Here is a 16,525-nt window from a genome sequence, read left to right as displayed (position 1 = left end):
ACTGAATTAAATGACTATCGCCCTGTAGCACTCACTTCTGTCATCATGAAGTGCTTTGAGAGACTAGTCAAGGATCATATCACCTCCACCCTACCTGACACCCTAGACTTCAATTTGCATACCGCCTCAATAGATCCAGACAATGCAATCGCCATCACACTGCCCTATCACATCAGGACAAGAGGAGTACCTATGTAAGAATGCTGTTCATTGACTACAGCTCATACCATAGTACCCTCCAAGCTCATCGTTATGCTTGAGGCCCTGGGACTCAACCCCGCCCTGTGCAATTGGGTCCTGGACTTCCTGACGGGCAGCCCCAGGTGTTGAAGGTAGGAAACAACCTCTTCACTTCGCTGATCCTCAGCACCGGGGCCCCACAAGGGTGCGTGCTCAGCCCCCTCCTGTACTCACTGTTCACCCACAACTGTGTGGCGATGCACGCCTCCAACTCAATCATCAAGTTTGCAGACGACACAACAGTAGTGGGCTTGATTAGCAACAACGACGAGACAGCCTACAGGGAGGAGGTGAGGGCACTCGGAATGTGGTGTCAGGAAAACAACCTCTCACTCAACGTCAACAAAACAAAGGAGATGATTGTGGACTTCAGGAAACAGCAGAGGGAGCATCCCCCTATCCACATCGACGGGTCCACAGTGGAAAAGGTGGAAAGTCTGAAGTACACATCACAGACAAACTGAAATGGTCCACCCACACAGACAATGTGATGAAGAAGGCACAACAGCGCCTCTTCAATCTCAGGAGGCTAATGAAATTTGGCTTGTCACCTAAAACCCTCACAAACTTTTACAGATGCATAATTGAGAGCATTGTCGGGCTGTGTCACCGCCTGGAAGGGCAACTGCAATTGCACCGCCCACAACCGCAAGGCTCTCCAGAGGGTGGTGTGGTCTGCACAACATATCACCGGGGGAAAACTACCTGCCCTCCAAGACATCTACAGCACCCGATATCACAGGAAGGACAAAAAGATCATCAAGGACAATAACCACCTGAGCCACTGCATGTTCACCCCGCTTACCATCCAGAAAGTCTCAAAATCATTGGCCACTAATAAATGGATCACTAGTCCCTTTAATAATGATGTTTACATATCTTGCATTACTCATGTCATATGTATATACTGTATTTTATACCCTTCTGTATTTATATATTGCATCTTGCCTATGCCACTCGTTCATCGCTCATCCATATATTTATATGTTCTTATTACATCCCTTTACTTAGATGTGTGTGAATTAGGTAGTTGTGGAATTGTTAGATTACTTGTTAGATATTACTGCACTGTCGGAACTAGAAGCACAAGCATTTCGCTACACTCGCATTAACATCTGCTGACTAATACAATTTGATTTGATGTGTCCCTGACAAAGTTGATTATGCACATTACTTTATCCATTACATATTTTAGCTCACCGTTTAGTCTGGCACACAGCACCAATGTTTGGGGGGCGATTCCTTCAACCTGCTGATCAGGATGTGTCTGCCCACCATAAAAGGAGCCCAGTCGGTAACCACAATATTTACTTTTTCGAATGGCAGGCATGCTGCGTAAACAATTCTTACAGCTTTGTGAATATGTGTCCTTCGGGCGGGAATCCATGCCAGCAGCTCTTGTTTAAATTTGTGATCACGTGCCCACTGGAGCCGCTTCTTCTTGTTTTTAGCTGATAGGAGTGGAGCCGGTGTGGTTGTCTGCTGCAATAGCCCATCTGTGACAAGGACCGACGAGTTGTGCATTCTGAGATGCCATTCCGCACACCACTGTTGTACAGCGCTGTTATTTGCCTGTGGCCCGACTGTTAGCCTGCATGATTTTTGCCATTTTCCTACGACCTCTCATCAATGAGCAGTTATTTTGCCCACAGAACTGCCGCTGACTGGATGTTTTTTGTTTGTTGCACCATTCTCCGTAAACCCTAGACAAGCGTTTCTCAAACTCGGCCCACGGGATCCCATAGGGTTCATGTTTTGGTTTTTGCTTAACACTACACAGCTGATTAAAATGATCCAATTTTGATGATTAGTTGAATATTTGAGTCAGCTGTGTAGTGCTAGGGAAAAACAAAACCGTTTGGGGTCCCGAGCACAGAGTTCGGGAAACCCTGCCCTGTCGTGCGTGAAAAGCCCAGGAGAACAGACGTTTCCGAGATACTGGAACCTGTGCGCCTGGCACCGACAATCATACTATGCTCAAAGTTGCGTAGGTCACTCGTTTTGAACATACTAATGTTCAGTCAAACAGTAACTGAATGCCTCAATGCATGTCTGGTTTACAGTATATGGCCACGTGACTCACTGTCTGTAGGAGCAAAACATTTTCATGAACAGGGTGGTGTACCTAATGAACTGTCCACTGAGTGTACTTATGAAGTTGGTAAAACAGTATGTAAACATTATTTAAAAAAGGGACCAGTGTTTTATAACTATATACATAGGACAGCAGTCTCTAAGGTGAAGGGTAGAGTACCGGGTGGTAGCCAGCTAGTAACAGTGACTAAGTTCAGGGCAGGGTAATGGGTGGAGGCCGGCTAGTGTTGACTATTTAATAGTCTGAGGGCATGGAGATAGAAGCTGTTATTCAGTCTCTCGGTCCCAGCTTTGATGCACCTGTACGGTCTCCGCCTTCTAGATGGTAGCAGGGTGAACCGGCCGTGGCTTAGGTCTTTGATGATCTTCTTGGCCTTCCTGTGACACCAGGTGCTGTAGATGTCAGTGTGTCCCCAGTGATGCCTTGGACTGACCGCACCACCCTCTGGAGAGCCATGCAGTTGTAGACAGTGCAATTGCTGTACCAGGTGGTGGTACAGACCGACAGGATGCTCTCAGTGGTGCATCTGTAGAAGTTTGTAAGGGTTTGAGGGGCCAGGCCAAATCTCTTCAGTCTCCTGAGGTTGAAGATGTGCTGTTGCACCTTCTTCAACACACAGTCTGTTTGGATGGACCATTTCCGGTTGTCAGTGATGTGCACACCAAGGAACTTGAAGGTTTTCACACCGTCAATCTGGATGGAGGTTATTTTCCAGGCACCACTCCACCAATGTCCTCACCTCCTCACTGTAGGCTGTCTCATCATTGTTGGTAATCAGGCCTACCATTGCTGTGTCGTCTTCAAACTTGATGATTGAGTTGGAGACATGCATGGCCACTCAGTCATGGGTGAATAGGGAGTATCGGTGGGGACTAAGCACGCACCCTTGTGGGGCACCTGTGTTGAGGATCAGTGTAGCGGAGCTTAGTGATGAACTTGGAGGGCACTATGGTGTTGAAGGCTGAGCTGTAGTTGATGAACAACATTCTTACATATGTATTCCTCTTGTCCACACATGCACTGGTCTGCACATGTTAACACGCTTAAACGGGACGGTGTTTAGCTTGTCTAGGAGCAAGGCATCGGTGTCCGTGACATGGCTGGCTTTCCCTTTATAATCCATAATATACTCAATTTAATAACAAACAAAAATAATAACTTTGGTCAATCAGATGAACCATTGAGATCATTCTGTTGGGCTGTATCACCGCCTAGTATGGCAACTGCAATGCAGTGAATACCCCCTAATCAAGATACATTAGTGTTTTATGTTTCATACATTTTGGGGATTTTTTCTTCAACTTTGACAGAGTATTTTGTTGACAAATAATGACAATTAAAACCATTTTAATCCCACTTTAATGTGAATAAATACAAGGAGGGTGAATACTTATGATAGGCACTTTACATAAAGCAGCAAGAGAGACCGTGTTAAAAAACAAAATACGTACTTACAAACACACACACACACACAAAACCACACTAACAATACATAAAGATACACAATGTCAAACATAGCTATTTTACCTCCTAAACACTAAAGAGCTCACTATCGCCACACCTGCCATGGACTCAACATTGTGAAGGAGCTCAGTGCAGCCAGACACCCCTCAACATACTTTATTTTTCTTCTCCTCAGATGGCAGGGGATAAGTTCATTAGAGTTACCAGCCTCAGAAATTGCAGCCCAAATAAATGTATCACAGAGTTCAAGTAACAGACACATCTCAACATCTGTTCAGACGAGACGGCGTGAATCAGGCCTTCATGGTCGAACTGCTGCTGCAAAAAAAACACTACTAAAGGACACCAATAATAAGAAGAGACTTGCTTGGGCCAAAAAAACGAGCAAATTTGAGATTTTTGGTTCCAACCGCCGTGGTGAACGGATGATCTCCGCATGTGTAGTTCCCACCGTGAAGCATTGAGGAGGTGGTGTGATGGTGCTGTGACACTGTCTGTGATTTATTTAGAATTCAAGGCACACTTAACCAGCATGGCTACCACAACATTCTGCAGCAATACGCCATACCATCTGTTTTGTGCTTAGTGGGACCGTGATTTGTTTTTCAACAGGACAATAGGACTTCCAGGCTGTGTAAGGGCTATTTTACTAAGAAGGAGAGTGATGGAGTGCTGCATCAGATGACCTGGCCTCCATAATCACCTGACCTCCATAATCACCTGACCTCAACCAAATTGAGATGGTTTGGGATGAGTTGGACCACAGAGTGAAGGAAAAGCAGTCAAGAAGTGCTCAGCATATGTGGGAACTGCTTCAAGACTGTTGGAAAAGCATTCCAGGTGAAGCTGGTTGAGATAATGCCCAGAGTATGCAATGATGTCATCAAGGCAAAGGGTGTCTACTTTGAAGAATCTAAAATATAAAACATGGTTTAACACTTTTTTGGTTACTACATGATCCCATATGTGTTATTTCATAGTGTCGATGTCTTCACTATTATTCTACAATGTAAACCCTTGAATGAGTAGGTGCGTCCAAACTTGTGACTGGTACTCTATATTGCTCATATCATTTTGGGGATTGAAAAACGTTTTCAGTGAAAACTTATTAAACAACTGAAACTAGATATAAACTGCAGTGCATTCGGAATGTATTCAGACCCCTTGACTTTTTCCACATTTTTATGTTACAGCCTTATTCTAAAATGGATTAAATAAAAATTTGCAGAAATCTACACACAATACCCCATAATGACTAAGCGAAAACAGGCTTTTAGAAATGTTAGCAAATGTACACTACCGTTCAAAAGTTTGGGGTCACTTAGAAATGTCCTTGTTTATGAAAGAAAAGCACATTTTTTTGTCCATTAAAATAACATCAAATTGATCAGACATACAGTGTAGACATTGTTAATGTTGTAAATGACTATTGTAGCTGGAAACAGCAGATTCTTTATGGAATATCTACCTAGGCGTACAGAGGCCCATTATCAGCAACCATCACTCCTGTGTTCCAATGGCACGTTGTCCAAGTCTATCATTTTAAAAGGCTAATAGAAAACCTTTTTGCAATTTTGTTAGCACAGATGAAAACTGTTGTTCTGATTAAAGAAGAAATAAAACCGGCCTTCTTTAGACTAGTTCAGTATCTGGAGCATCAGCATTTGTGGGTTCGATTACATGTTAGAGTCCCTCAGATAGCATAAGCCATGGCAAAATGTTTAGAATTGCAGGAAATTAGCTTTAAAACAGCACACTTTTGTCACTGTGGCCAACAGGTGGGCCTCTAAAATTTTAGATTGCCCATTTTCATTTCAACTTACCCTTCAGCAGTGTAAAACCATGCCTCAATCTGCTGTGCTGCTGTCCTCTCTTTCACCCTCTACTGTTATCTACCTCTTACTCCTCTACTCTCCTTTCCTGGCCTCCTTCACTCTCCTCCCCTCTGCTGACAAGACAATGTAAACAGCACGCCTTTCACAGACAGAACCTTTTCCCTATCGGTTTTCCTCCTACTTTCTCTCAGTCTCTGGTTATCCTGGATGCCCCCTTTGCCTTGGCCCCTCTCAGTACCAGCATGAGGCCCACATAGTGGGGCATACACACACATAGCTTTGCCTGATCCCCCCCCCCCTCCCCCTTCACAGTCCTGTGCCAAGGTCTCATAAAACACACTCTTACAAAAGGTGACCCATTCTTTTTCTCTCTCTTCTGTTCTTCCTCACTCATTCACTCACATTATGTCTTTCAAAGATGCATTCTATTGACCTAATAAACCACTCATCTCATTCAGAGGACATTTCAGAGCCTTTAACTTCAGATTTCAATTATTTCAGTTACATGAATCAATAATGTTAATGTCAATATCACAGGTATTAGACCACATCAATGACCACAATATAAATAGCTGACAAGTCTACAGGGTGACACAAACAAACAAACACACATACCATACATACACACAGGCACGCACAGACCTTTGGTGCCTGGCGGCTGCAGGTTGTCCCCGGTGAGAGAGCACCAGCCCACGGGGAAGATGTCCCGGGAGTCGTAGCGGCAGTAGTAGTCGAAGGCACCCCGCCAGCCGTCGAAGGTGACCAGCACCTCCACGCCACGCAGCGCTCCCACCGTGGCCGGACAGATGAAGTGGGGGTTCTTGCGGTCCACCGCCTCCAGCTTCATGCCCACCTGGAAGGAGTTCTGCTCTGGGGCTGGGGGCTCCTGCTGGGATACGAGGGAAAGGGAGTTGGCAGGGACGGGAGAGGTCAGTGATAAGGGAGCAGGTAAATGTGGAATTATCCAGATGAAATGTGAAATAGTTCGGAAGCTTCATTTAGTTGGAAAATGTATATGATCACGTATGATGTTGTGATCCCAATGGTGAGTGTGGAAGAGGTAAACAAATTATTGTTGTCTATCAACAATGACAAGCCACCGAGACAATAGAACTTCCAGGCTGTGTAAGGGCTATTTTACTATGTACAGTGCCTTGCGAAAGTATTCGGCCCCCTTGAACTTTGCGACCTTTTGCCACATTTCAGGCTTCAAACATAAAGATATAAAACTGTATTTTTTTGTGAAGAATCAACAACAAGTGGGACACAATCATGAAGTGGAACGACATGTATTGGATATTTCAAACTTTTTTAACAAATCAAAAACTGAAAAATTGGGCGTGCAAAATTATTCAGCCCCTTTACTTTCAGTGCAAAAAACTCTCTCCAGAAGTTCAGTGAGGATCTCTGAATGATCCAGTGTTGACCTAAATGACTAATGATGATAAATACAATCCACCTGTGTGTAATCAAGTCTCCGTATAAATGCACCTGCACTGTGATAGTCTCAGAGGTCCGTTAAAAGCGCAGAGAGCATCATGAAGAACAAGGAACACACCAGGCAGTTCCGAGATACAGTTGTGAAGAAGTTTAAAGCCGGATTTGGATACAAAAAGATTTCCCAAGCTTTAAACATCCCAAGGAGCACTGTGCAAGCGATAATATTGAAATGGAAGGAGTATCAGACCACTGCAAATCTACCAAGACCTGGCCGTCCCTCTAAACTTTCAGCTCATACAAGGAGAAGACTGATCAGATATGCAGCCAAGAGGCCCATGATCACTCTGGATGAACTGCAGAGATCTACAGCTGAGGTGGGAGACTCTGTCCATAGGACAACAATCAGTCATATATTGCACAAATCTGGCCTTTATGGAAGAGTGGCAAGAAGAAAGCCATTTCTTAAAGATATCCATAAAAAGTGTCGTTTAAAGTTTGCCACAAGCCACCTGGGAGACACACCAAAAATGTGGAAGAAGGTGCTCTGGTCCGATGAAACCAAAATTGAACTTTTTGGCAACAATGCAAAACGTTATGTTTAGCATAAAAGCAACACAGCTCATCACCCTGAACACCCCATCCCCACTGTCAAACATGGTGGTGGCAGCATCATGGTTTGGGCCTGCTTTTCTTCAGCAGGGACAGGGAAGATGGTTAAAATTGATGGGAAGATGGATGGAGCCAAATACAGGACCATTCTGGAAGAAAACCTGATGGAGTCTGCAAAAGACCTGAGACTGGGACGGAGATTTGTCTTCCAACAAGACAATGATCCAAAACATAAAGCAAAATCTACAATGGAATGGTTCAAAAATAAACATATCCAGGTGTTAGAATGGCCAAGTCAAAGTCCAGACCTGAATCCAATCGAGAATCTGTGGAAAGAACTGAAAACTGCTGTTCACAAATGCTCTCCATCCAACCTCACTGAGCTCGAGCTGTTTTGCAAGGAGGAATGGGAAAAAAATTCAGTCTCTCGATGTGCAAAACTGATAGAGACATACCCCAAGCGACTTACAGCTGTAATCGCAGCAAAAGGTGGCGCTACAAAGTATTAACTTAAGGGGGGCTGAATAATTTTGCACGCCCAATTTTTCAGTTTTTGATTTGTTAAAAAAGTTTGAAATATCCAATAAATGTCGTTCCACTTCATGATTGTGTCCCACTTGTTCTTGATTCTTCACAAAAAAATACAGTTTTATATCTTTATGTTTGAAGCCTGAAATGTGGCAAAAGGTCGCAAAGTTCAAGGGGGCCGAATACTTTCGCAAGGCACTGTATATGATCACGTATGATGTTGTGATCCCAATGGTGAGTGTGGAAGAGGTAAACAAATGATTGTTGTCTATCAACAATGACAAGCCACCGAGATCTGACAACTTGGATGGATTACTGACGATAATAGAGGTCGATATTGCCACTCCTATTTGCCATATCTTCAATTTAAGTCTACTAGAAAGTGTGTGCCCTCAGGCCTGGAGGGAAGCAAAAGTAATTCCGCTACCTAAGAAAAGTAAAGCCCCCTTACTGGCTCAAATAGCTGACCAATCAGCCTGTTACCAAAATAGGTTTGACCAGATACAATGCAATTTCACAGTAAACAAATAGATAGCAGACTTTCAGCACGCTTATAGGGAAGGACATTCAACAAGCACAGCTCTTATACAAATAACTGATGATTAGCTGAGAGAAATGTATGATAAAAAGATTGTGGGGGCTTTTATTACACTTCAGTGTGGCTTTTGACATTATTGATAATAGTCTGCTGCTGGAAAAACTAATGTGTTATGGTTATACACCCCCTGCTAAATTGTGGATTATGAGTTACCTTTCTAACAGAACACAGAGGGTGTTCTTTAATGGAAGCGTCTCCAACATAATCCAGGTAGAATCAGGAATTCCCCAGGGTAGCTGTCTAGGCCCCTTACTTTTTTCAATCTTTACTAACGTCATGCCACTGCCACTTTGAAAGTGCCACTGCCACTTTGAGTGAAGACAGTATGTATGCGGATGACTCGACACTATACACGTCAGCTATTATAGCAACTGAAATGACTGCAACACTTAAAGAGCTGCAGCTAGTTTCAGAATGGGTGGCAAGGAATAAGTTAGTCCTATATATTTAAAAAAGTAAAAGCATTATACTTGGGACAAATCATTCACTAAACACTAAACCTCAACTAAATATCGTAATAAATAATGTGGACATTGAGCAAGTTGAAGAGCCTAAACTGCTTGGAGTAACCCTGGATTGTAAACCGTCATGGTCAAAACATATTGATACAACAATAGCTGAGGAGAAGTCTCTCCATAATAAAGCACTGCTCTACCTTCTTAACAGCACTATCAACAAGGCATGTCTTACAGGCCCTAGTTTTGTCGCACCTGGACTACTGTTCAGTTATGTGGCCAGGTACCACAAAGAGGGACTTAGGAAAATTGCAATTGGCAGCATGGCTGGCCCTTGGATGTACACAGAGAGCAAACAATAATAATATCCATGTATATCTCTCCTGGCTCAAAGTAGAGGAGATTGACTTCATCACTACTTATGTATGTGAGGTATTGACATGTTGAAAGCACCGAGCTGTCTGTTTAAACAACTAGCACACAGCTCAGACACTCATGCATACCCCACAAGACATGCCACCAGAGGTCTCTTCACAGTCCCCAACTCCAGAACAGAGTATGGGAGGTGCATAGTACTACATAGAGCCATGACTACATGTAACTCTATTCCACTTCAGGTAACTGATGCAAGCAGTAGAATCAGATTTAAAAAAACATATAAAAATACACCTTATGGATCAGCAGGGACTGTGAAGCAACACAAACATAGACACATGCATACAATACACACATGATAACATACACATGGATTTTGTGTGGTAGATATGTGGTAGTGGAGTATGGGCCTAACACACTTAGTGTGTTGTGAATTCTGTTATGAATATATTGTAATGCTTTTAATATCGTATTACTGCCTTAATTTTGCTGGACCCCAGCATATCATTAACCCCTCCACCAACCCCCCTCTTCGGAGGAAATATATAAATAAATAAATATATATATATTTTACAGCTTTTCTGCTACATACAGTATACATTTTACATACATATTTTGCATACACGATTTACATACATGGTACTTTTATATAAAGCAGTCACATAACAATAATACATTACCAAACATGAGATCTTTAATCCCAACCCTCGGCCCATCCCACCTATCACCATAGACCACCTTCGTTTGTGTGCCATATATTTTTCAATTTCAATTAACTATGGCTTTCCAAATCACCCAACACTGCTAATTGTAAGGATATTTTAAAGTGCATGTTGTGATTTTTTCAACCATTCCCGAACCTGTGACCAGAAACAAGCTACATAGGGGCAATACCAGAATAAATTATCTATTGATTCGGTCTCTTTGCAGAAAAATCTACAGAGCTGAGATTGTTGTATATCCTATATATATACACAGTTGAAGTCGGAAGTTTACATACATTTAGGTTGGAGTCATTGAAACTCGTTTTTCAACCACTCCACAAATGTATTGTTAACAAACTATAGTTTTGGCAAGTCGCTTAGGACATCTACTTTGTGCATGACACAATTAATTTTCCCAACAACTGTTTACAGACATATTATTTCACTTATAATTCACTGTATCACAATTCCAGTGGGTCAAAAGTTAATGTACACTAAGTTGACTGTGCCTTTAAACAGCTTGGAAAATTCCAGAAAATTATGTCATGGCTTTAGAAACTTCTGATTGGCTAATTGACATCATTTGAGTCAATTGGAGGTGTAGCTGTGGATGTATTTCAAGGCCTACCTTCAAACTCAGTGCCTCTTTGCTTGACATCATGGGAAAATCAAAAGAAATCAGACAAGAACTCAGAAAAACAATTGTAGACCTCCACACAAAAAAGTATAAACACCATGGGACCACGCAGTATATATGTACCGCTCAGGAAGGAGACGCCTTCTGTATCCCAGAGATGAACGTACTTTGGTGCGAAAACTGCAAATCAATCCCAGAATAACAGCAAAGGACCTTGTGAAGATGCTGGAGGAAACAGGTACAACAGTATCTATATCCACAGTAAAACGAGTCCTATATCGACATAACCTGAAAAGCCGCTCAGCAAGGAAGAAAGCCACTGCTCCAAAACCACCATAAAAAAGCCAGACTACGGGGACAAAGATTGTACTTTTTGGAGAAATTTCCTCTGGTCCGATGAAACAAAAATGTAACTTTTTGGCCATAATGACCATTGTTATGTTTGGAGGAAAAAGGGGGAGGCTTGCAAGCCGAAAAACACCATCCCAACTGTGAAGCACAGGGGTGGCAGCATCATGTTGTCGGGGTGCTTTGCTGCAGGAGGGACTGGTGCACTTCACAAAATAGATGGCATCGTGAGAATGGAAAATTATGTGGATATATTGAAGCAACATCTCAAGACATCAGTCAGGAAGTTAAGCTTGGTCGCAAATGGGTCTTCCAAATGAACAATGACCCCAAGCATACTTCCAAAGTTGTGGCAAAATGGCTTAAGGACAACCAAGTCAAGGTATTGGAGTTGCCATCACAAAGCACTGACCTCAATCCTATAGAACATTTGTGGGCAGAACTGAAAAAGCCGGTTCAAGCAAGGAGGCTTACAAATCTGACTCAGTTACACCAGCTCTGGCAGGAGGAATGGGCCAAAATTCACCCAACTTATTGTGGGAAGCATGGGAAAGGCTCCCCGAAACGTTTGACCCAAGTTAAACAATTTAAAGGCAATGCTACCAAATACTAATTGAGTGTATGTAAACTTCTGACCCACTGAGAATGTGATGAAAGAAATAAAAGCTGAAATAAACCATTCACTCTACTATTATTCTGACATTTCACATTCTTAAAATTACCTAAAACAGGGAAGTTTAACTCTGATTAAATATCAGGAATTGTGAAAACCTGAGTTTAAATGTATTTGGCTAAGGTGTATGTAAACTTCCGACTTCAACTGTACCTCTACTGGAATACCATCCAGCCCTGGTGTTTTTCCTGACTGAAAATATTTTATTGCCCCAGAAAGTTCCTCTTCTGTAACTTGGCCTTCACACAGGTCTTTCTGTAAAATGTGTAAATTTGACATAATTTGTATTATTATTATAGAAATCCTTACAGTTAACGTCATTCAGTGGAAATGGAGGAGACAGAAAAGAAAAACATTTGCTTAAAATATTTGCTTCCGCTTTCAAAATATAATTTGGTGAATCATGGATGACTCCATTTGTAACGAGTTTCTGTAAATTATTTTTGGTAGCATTTCTCTGTTGAAGATTCAAGAAAAATTGTGTAAAGGTTTCACAATTTTCCATCCAATTCGCTATAAATTTTTGTAATACATTACACTTGATCGTTCTTGAATAAGTACCTCCATTTCTTTTTGTTTTTCCTCTAACCTATTTTGTGCCTCTATAGTACAGTTTCCATTACCTTCTACCTGCGCTGTTACTTCCTCTATTTCCCTTTGACCTAAACTGCTTTTGTTTTAATGATGAGTATTGTATTGAATGGCCTCTAAAAGTACATTTAAAAGTGTCCCATACAATAAGGGAACTGCTGTACCTATGAGGTGCAAAAAATGCATGAATTCCTTTGTCTTCTCTAAGAACAAATTGTGATCCAATAGGTCTTGACAAAATGTCCAATATCCCCGTCCACGCGGAAATTCTGTAAGAGTTATAAGGAGGCCAATTAGATGGTGGTCCGATTGCATTCGGTCTCCTTTTAACACTTTTTAAAAACTTTGATGCCAGCAGGAAGCCTCCTCCATGTATATCTCACTAGGTCAGGGGTTTTCAACCTCCATATATCCACTAGTTCTAATGCATCCATGATCTTCGTGGTCTCCTTAAGTGCTTGAGGGGGATAGTTTGTCGTGCGATTTCCTTTACGATCCATTGAGGTACTTAAAAACGTATTATAATCTCCCACCATAATAATAGATTAATTCGTTGCTTGTGATCTCAATAGATTATTATATACATTTTCAAAGAAGTGTGGATCATCATTATTTGGCCCATATAGATGAATTAGCCAGATCTGTTTTTGGTCCAATAGCATATTTTAAATAATAATAATAATCTTCTATGCAGATCTGTTTGCACAGTTTACACAATTGGATCAAAATGTGTATTAATTAGTATAATCACACCTTTTGAGTTTCTTTGCCTGTGACAAAAATATATTAATCCCGCCCAGTCCTTTCTCCACCCAACCTCATCTATATTTGCAGGACGAGTTTCCTGTAAACAATCTATATTTTATTATTTATTTTTTAGCCTTATAAGAACGTATAAAAAATATTAAAAAATCACCTAAGCCATTACAATTATAACTGGCTATACTTATTTCCCCACTTACCATAATGATACAATTATACTTATCACAACCAATGTTTGCAAACTTACCATTTAAAAAGCACCATGATGATTATGTGTCAATATACAGTGGAGGAAAAAAGTATTTGGTCAGCCACCAATTTTGCAAGTTCTCCCACTTAAAAAGATGAGAGGCCTGTAATGTTCATCATAGGTACACTTCAACTATGACAGACAAAATGAGATTTTTTTTCTTCCAGAAAATCACATTGTAAGATTTTTAATGAATTTATTTGCAAATTATGGTGGAAATATTTGGTCACCTACAAACAACCAAGATTTCTGGCCCTCACAGACCTCTCACAGCACAATTGGTGGCTGACTAACAGGCTCCTCTGTCCTCCACTCGTTACCTGTATTAATGGCACCTGTTTGAACTTGTTATCAGTATAAAAGACACCTGTCCACAACCTCAAACAGTCACACTCCAAACTCCACTATGGCCAAGACCAAAGAGCTGTCAAAGGACACCAGAAACAAAATTGTAGACCTGCACCAGGCTGGGAAGACTGAATCTGTAATAGGTAAGCAGCTTGGTTTGAAGAAATCAACTGTGGGAGCAATTATTAGGAAATGGAAGACATTACAAGACCACTGATAATCTCCCTCGATCTGGGGCTCCACGCAAGATCTCACCCCGTGGGGTCAAAATGATCACAAGAACGGTGAGCAAAAACGTGGCTGGGTCTTTCAGCATGACAATGATCCCAAACACACCGCCCGGGCAACGAAGGAGTGGCTTCGTAAGAAGCATTTCAAGGTCCTGGAGTGGCCTAGCCAGTCTCCAGATCTCAACCCCATAGAAAATCTTTGGAGGGAGTTGAAAGTCTGTGTTGCCCAGCAACAGCCCCAAAACATCACTGCTCTAGAGGAGATCTACATAGAGGAATGGGCCAAAATACCAGCAACAGTGTGTGAAAACCTTGTGAAGACTTACAGAAAACTTTTGACCTATGTCATTGCCAACAAAGGGTATATAATAACAAAGTATTGAGATAAACTTTTGTTATTGACCAAATACTTATTTTCCACCATAATTTGCAAATAAATTCATAAAAAATCCTACAATGTGATTTTCTGGATTTTTTCACCCTCATTTTGTCTGTAATAGTTGAAGTGTATGTACCTATGATGAAAATTACAGGCCTCTCTCATCTTTTTAAGTGGGAGAACTTGCACAATTGGTGGCTGACTAAATACTTTTTTGCCCCACTGTAGCTGTACCATAATAATTTGCACTGTTAAGCATGTAGCTGCATCTTTGTAAACCCCAAATTGTCCTAATATTCCACCCACTAAAACCTTCCCCCATATATAGATCTGTTGTCACTAAGACCATCAGACCATCTCCCCGACTCATGACGTGCCCTAAGGCAAACACTTGGCCACCAATTGCCTTTGGCCAGAGGGAAATGAGGGCAGTCCCATGATAACATAAATATCTATGAGGGTGCTTTTTAAGAGAACTAACTAAATAACACACGGGAAAACAGTCCCAAAAAAATAGTAACAATAATAGATAATATTAATAGAAATAATAACCGCACAATCTTATAAACGCATGCTCAAATTTAGAAAGTCCTAGCAAAGGCTATAAGCATGTCAGCCCAGCCTGCTTAGTTCACTGGATACAATTGTATGTGAACTCTTTAGAATTGCCTGGATTTCTGCATAAATTTGTCATAAAATTTGATCTGATCTTCATCTAAGTCACAACAATAGACAAACACAGTCTGCGTAAACTAATAACACAAATATAACTGTTCAAGTCTTTATTGAACACACCGTGCAAACATTCACAGTGCAGGATGGAAAAGTATTTGAACTCTTGGATTTAATAAAAGGTTGACCATCCTTTGGCAGCAATAACCTCAACCAAACGTTTTCTGTAGTTGCAGATCAGACCTGCACAACAGTCAGGAGGAATTTTGGACCATTCCTCTTTACAAAACTGTTTCAATTCAGCAATATTCTTGGGATATCTGGTGTGAACTGCTCTCCTGAGGTCATGCCACAGCATCTCAAATCGGGTTGAGTTCAGGACTGACTGAGCCACTCCAGAAGGCGTATTTTCTTCTGTTCAAGCCATTCTGTTGCTGATTTACTTCTGTCTTTTGGGTTGTTGTGCTGTAGCATCACCAAACTTCCGTTGAGCTTCAATTGGCGGACAGATAGCCTTACATTCTCCTGCAAAATGTCTTGATAAAACTTGGGAATTAATTTTTCTGTCGATGATAGCAAGCTGTCAAGGCCCTGAGGCAGCCCCAAACCATGATGCTCCCTCCACCATAGTTTAAAGTTGGGATGAGGTTTTGATGTTGGTGTACTGTGCCCTTTTTTTCCTCCACACAGTGTTGTGTGTTTCTTCCAAACAACACAACTTTAGTTTCATCTGTCCACAAAATATTTTGCCAGTAGCGCTGTGGAACATCCAGGTGCTCTTTTGCGAACTTCAGATGTGCAGCAATGTTTTTTTTTAGACAGCAGTGGATTCTTTATTCTTGTTTAGTGTTTTACGCATTCTAGACTCGTCAACAGAGATGATAGAATCTTCCAGAATTTCTGTAAGTCTTTAGCTGACACTCTAGGATTCCTCTTAACCTCACTGAGCATTCTGCACTGTGCTCTTACAGTCATCTTTGCAGGACAGCCACTTGTAGGGTGAGTAGCAACAGTGCTGAAATTTCTCCATTTATAGACAACTTGTCTTACTGTGGACTGACTTTTAGAGATACTTTTGAAACCCTTTCCAGCTTTATGCAAGGCAACAATTCTTAATCTTAGGTCTTCTGAGATTTATTTTGTTTGAGGCATGGTTCACATCAGGCAATGCTTCTTGTGAATAGCAAACTCAAATTTTGTGAGTGTTTTTTTATGGGGCAGGGCAACTCTAACCAAAATCTCTCACATACTTTCCCCAACCTATACTGTGAATGTTTAAATTATGTATTCAA

The 16,525-nt window shown here is 41.4% G+C and overlaps 1 protein-coding gene across 12 annotated transcripts in view; it reads right to left on the bottom strand.

The window, feature by feature from the left end:
* LOC115106725 (polycomb protein SCMH1-like) overlaps positions 1-16,525 on the bottom strand; it is a 46,781-nt gene that overhangs the window by 15,037 nt on the left and 15,219 nt on the right. For 11 of the 12 annotated variants that reach the window (XM_065011259.1, XM_065011261.1, XM_065011253.1 and 8 more), the window contains one exon: positions 6,277-6,523. In XM_065011259.1, coding sequence (XP_064867331.1) covers positions 6,277-6,523 — 247 coding nt within the window. The remainder of the gene's footprint in view (positions 1-6,276; positions 6,524-16,525) is intronic. The other variant, XM_065011271.1, reaches the window with a different exon arrangement.

Source organism: Oncorhynchus nerka, linkage group LG3 (assembly GCF_034236695.1).
Source record: "Oncorhynchus nerka isolate Pitt River linkage group LG3, Oner_Uvic_2.0, whole genome shotgun sequence".
Lineage (NCBI taxonomy): Eukaryota > Metazoa > Chordata > Actinopteri > Salmoniformes > Salmonidae > Oncorhynchus > Oncorhynchus nerka.
The sequence above is the reverse complement of the archived record's forward strand: the minus strand, read 5'-3'. Positions and strand labels throughout refer to the sequence as shown.